Source organism: Phaethon lepturus, unplaced genomic scaffold (assembly GCF_000687285.1).
Source record: "Phaethon lepturus isolate BGI_N335 unplaced genomic scaffold, ASM68728v1 scaffold9077, whole genome shotgun sequence".
Lineage (NCBI taxonomy): Eukaryota > Metazoa > Chordata > Aves > Phaethontiformes > Phaethontidae > Phaethon > Phaethon lepturus.
Genome location: NW_010554028.1, coordinates 23,737 through 31,698, shown reverse-complemented (window position 1 = coordinate 31,698; position 7,962 = coordinate 23,737). Strand labels below are relative to the sequence as shown.

General features: G+C 44.6%; 1 protein-coding gene across 1 annotated transcript; it reads right to left on the bottom strand.

Annotated features, from left to right (window-relative positions):
• Positions 1-679: 679 nt before the first annotated feature.
• On the bottom strand, positions 680-2,508 carry TMEM252 (transmembrane protein 252). Its single transcript, XM_010291690.1, has 2 exons — positions 2,159-2,508; positions 680-1,052 (listed from the first exon to the last, which is right to left on the bottom strand). Exons 1-2 carry the CDS (start codon positions 2,506-2,508, stop codon positions 680-682), a joined length of 723 nt encoding a protein of 240 aa, XP_010289992.1.
• Between the last annotated feature and the right edge of the window lie 5,454 nt (positions 2,509-7,962).

The window sequence follows — 7,962 nt, the reverse complement described above, 5'->3', positions numbered from 1 at the left end:
GTGGAAGCAACTGCTTTTAGAGACATCTCAGAGGAGTCAGAGAAGGTTTCTCCTCCTGCAGTTGCTAGTTATCTCTGAGGAGCTGTGGGCATAACCAGGCTTGCCTGTTTAGCAGCTAGGAAGTGTGTTAAGAGTATTGTATTGTGTGCTTACCCTGAATCACAGACACATTGTATCATATAAGCAAATATGAGACATTTATTTTAAATACAAAATTTGTTCATCAATTCAATAGTAAAATGCCAGCTATTAGTACCCCAAAATAAAACAAGTAACTTGAAAGGCATATGATACAAAAATAATCAATAACAAATAATTTACAAATTCCAAACAAAGGCTGGCTTAATAGGTTTCCAAGTCAGCTAATGTTACAAAACCACAAATGAGGACTTTCAGCGCAAACTCCTTAAGGGACACAAGACATTTAAGATTGATAGCAGCATGATGCTTGATTTATCTCACAGCGTAAGGAACTGTTATTGCCTATGATGTTGACTTTTATAAGATACAATCTGATTGTTTCTATCTCTATGGAGATTCATTCTGCTTTGAAATACTGAGCACATTTTCATATATATATCCCCTCTAACTCCACTCAAACACACAAATGGTCAATGATTCTCCTGGGTAGCTTCTGTTAGGGACCACTGACGCATGTCTTCTTCCAATTTTCCCCGCTTCACAGATGCAGGATTTTACCCGCTGCCTGTCTCAGACGTTTTGACAGGCGTTGCTCTTTCTGAGGTCCCCGGCAGCCTGCATCCTGTTGGTAACTGTTTTCTTGTGTGGATGGATGAGAACTTGACTCTCCTCCAGGGTCTGAGCCTTGGTCAGCTGTTTGCTGCTGCCGTAGCTGCGGCACAGATAATTCATATGGTGGTGGCTGTTCCTGCTCGTAAGTCTCACTGACGAACTCTGCGCTGCTTTCGCTGTATGGAGGCGGCGGGATATTGACGACTTCTTGCTGTTTTAGTGTGGAGATAACTGGCAGTGGGGAGGTCTGTTTTTCAGGGTCTGTGCTGTCTTCATAGGAGGGGGGATAGAAGTCAGGCCTGAAAAAAAGCAAACCAACAAGAAACACATCATGGTGAAATGTGATTTATCTGAGAGAGCTTGGTTAGAGGCTTTGTCTGTTACGCTTCCAAAGTTTAGATGAGGCTTAAACTGTAAATGGAAGCCTAAGTAGATTTAGATCAACAGAGTATATTAATATAAAACAGCTGGCATAGCTGGGATCATTACCTGTGTCTTTCTGCAAAATGTTTTATTAAAACGCAGTGTCCCAAAAAGACAAGCCTTCCCCATGAGAGTTCCCACCCACGGTATACAAACACTCATCCTTGTGAATATTTCAACAAGTGCCCATGGAAAGTTTGAGGTGGAAGAAAAAGGAGATCACTGTCTGAAGTAGGTTAAATTAGTGAGTTGTTTATTACTATAATAGTAAACATTTTCCACAGTTTTAAAATACATGTTGTATGTTTCTGCTTATCTAACCAAAATTTGCTGAATGTTGTTTTTTATAGTGCTTTTAGAGCACCCATTGTGGGTGTTTCTGCTGCGGTTGCCACAACAGCCCAGGAAATGTTATCTGTACCCAGTGAGCCTCTTAAAGACTTCTGTCGGGCTTAGCGCCAATCAGTTTAAGAAACTCTCTCAAAGCATGAGACTTTGCTCTGCTCAGAAATAGCAGCGGCAATTACACCGGAAAACTTTAGCAGGGACCATGTCGGGAGCTGAAGCTCCCTGCATACTTCATGAGTAACACATAGTGTGAGCACATACCCCACAGCAGCACGTCGGGGGTTGTCTGTTGAGATGGAACTAATGATGCTCCTGCAGAGCTCCATGGAGTCGGCGCAGCTGCACCTGCTCCCTCCACGCGTGGCTTTGGACCACTATGTGCAACCCGCCACGTTTCCTGTGGTATACCTTACCTTATGCATCCTTTGCACAAATTGCTCTTTGCACGTTGCTGCTTGCCCTAGCAAATCCAATTTCAGATTATAGATATTCCCACAAAAAAAAAAACCCATAATAAAATGGCTACATAGCCTTTATTTTGTAAAAAACTTGTATTGATTCTTTCTTCTCACAGTATGTGTACAAAACAGCATCCCTCCCTCCCAGTTCATCAGCAGCACTCTGCAACACATACCTGTCGATGGTGTTGACATGTAGCCCTCTACAGCTGAGACTTTGAATGAAGATGCTGCTGAGGCCCCTGTATTTGAAGACTTCATGGAAAGCGCTCCAGAAAATGCCAGTCATAAGGAGAAAGAACCCCAAAGCTAACAGGCAATAAAACACCAGCTGGTTACTACCACATCTGCATGTGGAGGAACTTGTGGAAATGCAGAAGACTCCCAGACAAATGGTGGAGAAACTGAGTAAGAGCACAAAAAGACGAATGAAGGTAGAAACTCCTTTTGACATCTTTTTCAGCAGACACAGCACTTGGTTCCTGTCTGCTCTGTGTTTGCTGGCCGTCTCAGCTGTGCTTCTCATCTTCACGCACTGGTGTTTTATACGCTTCAGGATCAACTGGCCTTTGGACAATTAAGAGGAACAGGCAGTTTTAAGATACTCATTAACTCTTCAAGATAATCATAATCTCTCTTGAGATTAATTTGTAATCTTAAACCTACTTTAAGGAAGGAAACACAAACTTTCTGCACCATTCCTTTGCCACTGTAATCTCCAAAGTGCACACTGAACTGCTACATTCATTGCATTTACAATTTGCAATGGTTTACGCACTTTGTTAGCTTACGAATGAGACCTGTGTTTGTTTATCTGAAAAGAAAACAAACAACAAACAATAAAAACACCGTTCATAACTCCCTGTTAAAAGCTTAAAGGGAAAATATGCTTCTTTTTTAATCACACATTTTCATCTTTCATTGGATTTGGTCTCCTGTCTTTAACACATTATTCAGTTGCCTTGATCTTTTTAGTAGTCCTTTGAAAAAGTATAAATTTCTAGCTCGCAATGTGATATAATCTATGAATTTAGTATATAAAATTAAAGAAACCAAAATTACATAGTGTCAAAAAAGGACATAGGCATACAAGAAACCTCCTTCTTTGTCTGCAGGTTCAACTGTTGTCTGATTCCTTTACCTTTGTTATCTTCTCCTAGCAATTTTTATTGACTGATTTTCCAAAGGGTCAGTGCTCAAAGCTATGCAGGAACACTTATACTCAGTTGTCCAAATATACTTAGATATCTGAAATTCAGAGTTGCTTGCTACCAACAGATTTTAGGTCTAAATATTGCTACCTCCAAGGCAAAAAAATAGTCTTTACAATTAGTCTATGTTTTTGACAGGGCATAGCAAACTCCATAATCAGAACTTGACTTGTCTATTAATGCCACCTTATTTGGAACATTACTAATTATGATTCTTAATATTTTCAACAATGGAGTAATTAACCAGACCTTGCCTTGGTTTGTTGTAAAATCTGCATTGCACATAATGGAGTGAGCAAATCAGAACCATCTGAGCAAATCAGGGGACCATTCAAAATATCTGCCCAGGTTCAAATCTGTATTGCAATAATGAGTTTATTGCAGGTATTGTTGGGTGATATTCAGTGAGGTGGGTTACGTATAGGTAACAACAAATGATTATGAGAATTTTCTGCCATGACCTGTTAGAGGGTTTCTTCCTACCAACTGCGGACTCTTTATTTCCCTACTACAGACTGAGGGAGTTGTAGGACTTCTGTAGTCAATGCAATAAAACTTTCCAATATACTGCGTGGGTCTAGATGCTGCAGGTAATTTATGCAAATTCTGAAAGAGGGAGTCATGTTTGATGGGATGAGGAAGGCTCCAGTTCTTTCTCCTCTAGACCCTTTCTGCAGCTCTTGAGCGGGAATCTCTGCACAGGTACTTTCAATAGGGTGCTGGAACCGCGTATCTTCCTCTTAGAGGAGAGAGTTTTGCTTTCTGACTGGCCAGGAGTCCTGAAAGTACCATGTCTCCTCTCTTACCCTGTTCTGGTCTGTACCTGTGTGAGCTGCACCGCGACACACAACCTCACATTTTATCTCACAGAAAGTTTATGGTATCTCATGAGATCTTTCATGTCTGCTCAACCAGCACTATATTTTTCTGCCCCGTGTTTATCCAAATATGATGGATAGTAATTTACAACAAATCAGAATATTTATAAGGAAACAGCAGCTGGTACAAAGCTGCCACACATTCTGATCAAGTACAATTATTTCAAGCTCCTACCACCATTACTGCTTCTTTAGTTCTCAGAGGATCTGCAAAGCCATTCTCACTTTTGTTTTCAGGTTCTATCAGAAAGTTGAGTCAAGAACAAATCGTGTAAAACAATATAATCACTTGACAGAATTTTTCTAAGGTGGGTCATTCTAACGTCATAGCAAAAGCAAAAACACAGCAAGACCAACTGCTGCCCTTCCTTCAGGAAGGCATTCAGGTAAGGAGTGATTTGGGCTACCCTTCATTTCAGAGCAAAACCCCGCCGAAGTTGAAGTAGTCCTGTCCTCTCAGCCCTCAGCCACAGCCACCTACACAGCACCGAGGAAGCGTGACACCACATGGAGGTACGAGTACGAGTGAGTGGCAGCTAATCTGTGGCTGATAGGATAAATCGAGTGCTTCCCACTCTGCAATACCTTCTCACAGTTCCTTCTGGTCGTATTTCCTGTAAGATACCTTTTCCTTTACCAAAAGTCACCTATTCATTTATTCTGATCTGAGTATTTGAAACTCACACTCGCACATAGTTTCCTGTGCTGTATTTACCCTGTTCAATTATGACAAGCAGGAAATCATCTTACCGGTAACTTATTAGTCTGTCAATATTTTTGTGATACTCTGGCGTGAAGACATAACAGACTGATATCTCAGGATCATTATACACGATAGCAATTCACAGACATATTTAAATACACCAAATCTTGTGTATTGATGCCTTGGATGCACAAAACTCTCATGCACATTTCACTTAGATGTCTTGAACCCTTGTTAGCAGCCTGTGCAATGGCAAATCGCTCCTCCTTATGTTTTCAGATGGTGTAGCTGGAGAAGCAGGTAAAAATTATGTGCTTATCTCTGTGGTTTGGACTACCTTCCCACAGAACACCTGCTGATAGTTTTGGGAAACACATTGTCTTTCCTGCTTGTGGATGAATGGAAATGAAAATTGCTCAGCAAAGCTTCCCCTTGGGAGCTCATGGCTTGTTCAGTACCACTGCTACAGGTTTCCAGTCACGCAGTTCAGCTGGGGAGGTGGCTAGCAAACTTGGGGTGGCAATAGCAACCTGATTCTCTGTGCTGCATACCCCTCACCTGTATGTCCCTAAACGGTCAAAACAAGCTCCCATTTCCTCTCCAGGAACACGCTTTTTCTCACCCGTCTGTCACAGACCCAGCACTGTGTAGCATCGCTGGTCAGGACCGCTGCTGGTGATTGCTGGGCTGCTCGGCAGGGCTTTCATCTGCCCTTAAAGATCTGCCACAGCCATGCAAAGCACCGTGCTGACTCCCTGCCTAAAACCTGTGGCTGGGTCTTGAGCCCTGCATCTTCTCCTGTTGCCGAAACAACAGTTTGATTGATGTCTACACTGAACATGCGTCCCCAGGCTGGATCTGTCCCCTGTCACCACCTGGGGGGAAGGCTGCACCGCTCACCTCAGGCTGGAGTCAGGTAAGTTTAACGTGTTCCTGAGCCACTACCATTTTTGCCTGGGAAAGGGCAGATTGATTACCCCGCGCCTCGCTATGAAGCAGTTGGCAGAGAGGCTCAGGCCGGCGCGGCGCGGCGCTGACAGCGTGGGGCTGTGCCCCGGCAGCCGACCTGCAGGCACTGGGGTGTTGTTCTTACTGCACCCTTCACAGGCGAGGCTGAAGCAGTGAAACGTCACGTTGAGTTAATGCTGCAGGTTTGACTGCTGCATCGTTCGGCGTTGCGGTGGGGTGTAGGTACAACAGAGGAGCTGAAGCTGTTTATTTGTCTAAGGAGTGCGGCATTGTGTGCTAGTGTGGTCTGTGCTATTTCTTACGGAATAATAAGGAAAAAAGATTACCTTGAAATTTGAACTAAGAATGCACCTTAACTGAGTGCTAGGTTAATTTTCTAATGCTTATGATAGGAAAAAACTCCTCTGTATGTTCCTCTGAATCTCTCACGTGCATATTTTGTAGTGAGCTATACAATCACAGGAATCACAGGATTGTTAAGGTTGGAAAAGACCTTTAAGGTCATCAAGTCCAGCCATCAACCCAACACCACCATGCCAACTAAGTGCCATGTCCACACATTTTTTAACACCTCTAGTGATGGTGACTCCACCACCGCCCTGGGCACCCTGTTCCAATGCTTGACCACTCTCTCTGTAAAGCAATTTTTCCTAATATCCAATCTAAACCTCCCCTGGTGCAAATTGAGGCCATTTCGTCTCATCCTATTGCTAGTTATTTGGGAGAAGAGACCAACACCCACCTCACCACAACCTCCTTTCAGGTAGTTGTAGAGAGCGATAAGGTCTCCCCTCAGCCTCCTCTTCTCCAGACTGAACAACCCCAGTTCCCTCAGCCGCTCCTCATAAGACTTGTGCTCCAGCCCCCTCACCAGCTTCGTTGCCCTTCTCTGGACACGTTCCAGTACCTAAATGTCCTTCTTGTAGTGAGGGGCCCAAAACTGAACACAGCAATATTTCTCCTTGTGGCACAGAAGTTTACAGTCAATCTTGTTCACAGTGAGCTCTCCTGTACTGTGTTTCCTTCTTAGCCAAATGGGAGGGAATGTTGTGTATTGGTACTTTTAGTGGGTTGTAGCTCTTTTACAGTGAAGGCTCCCTACAGAGAAGAGGAATTCTGCTCTTGTCATCGCACAATAAAGGCGTGACTTTGTGCGATGCCTATACTGCTCTGAAGCTGGCTGTACATGTGACAAGTTCATTTTCCACAGGCTCGTAGTTCAGGTGCCTGCACTGCAGGCAGGCTGCGGGCTGCTTTCACCCGGACGCCTACCGGCCATTAACCCTCCGTGGTGTGAGCTTGCAGGTTTTCTGGAAGATGCATTCCAACAGCCCTTGAGGATGGGCATACAGAGGTATATATGACAGAACCATACCTATATGTATGCATACATACAGACATTGGCATGGGAGGGAAATGGGCATGCATAGGTAATAGCTGCTGCTCTCTGAGAGAGGGTACCGTCTCACTTTTCCCCTCTGTTTTGTCAAGGTAAGGCAGCATTGAAGGATATGAGTGTCTGTCTCCACGAAGGACTTACACACCTAAGCACTAGGTGCCTCTGTCCATCGCCCTGGGGCAGCGAGCCTAGGAGGCCCACATTAAGCACCTGCGTGCCCTGTGCAGTCCGTAGAGGAGTCCAGCACCTTGGACTTGGGATGCAGGGTGGCCCCAAGGGCTGTCCGGGAGCCGCCCGAAGACGCAGCAGGAGGCCATACATCTCTTAGCGAGTGTGTTTCCTAGACGTGAAGCTATGCTGGGCTCTGAGTACCACTCAGAGGTTGCTCCCCGGCTGCTTAACCGGGGGCTGATGGCTGTAACAGCATGCCGCTCACACCTCCCTGCACTGCTTAGTAAGGTTCAAGCTGCAAAATATAGTAAAAATTCAGCAGCAAAAGCAGCTGGTGAGCACAACAAACAGATCTTCTCCCTTAAAAGAGCTGCTCCACTGGAGAAAACAAAAGCAGAGCAAATTCCCGCTATCATGAGCAGCCACAGAGCACATGTGCAGGAGCAGGTTTGTCAAGGACCTTGAGATCACAGGAAAGTCTTAGTTTAGCCACTGGTTTCACAAAATTCAGGTCTTTAAAGGAGGTGTCCCGGTTGTGACAGAGGAAAACAATGACCAGGAGGGGTGAAGCCCCGTGTGTGGGCTAGGAGTTTGTGCAGGGAAGATGAGAGTAGAGGCTGGGGGCACGAGAGGCAGGGGGGGGGCCGGG

Excerpts from the sequence above, each read along its gene's own strand:
- TMEM252 (XM_010291690.1), bottom strand. The coding sequence starts at position 2,508 with ATGAGAAGCACAGCTGAGACGGCCAGCAAACACAGAGCAGACAGGAAC. Across the intron at positions 1,053-2,158 it reads CATGTCAACACCATCGACAG|GCCTGACTTCTATCCCCCCT; the intron begins GTATGTGTTGCA and ends GCTTTTTTTCAG.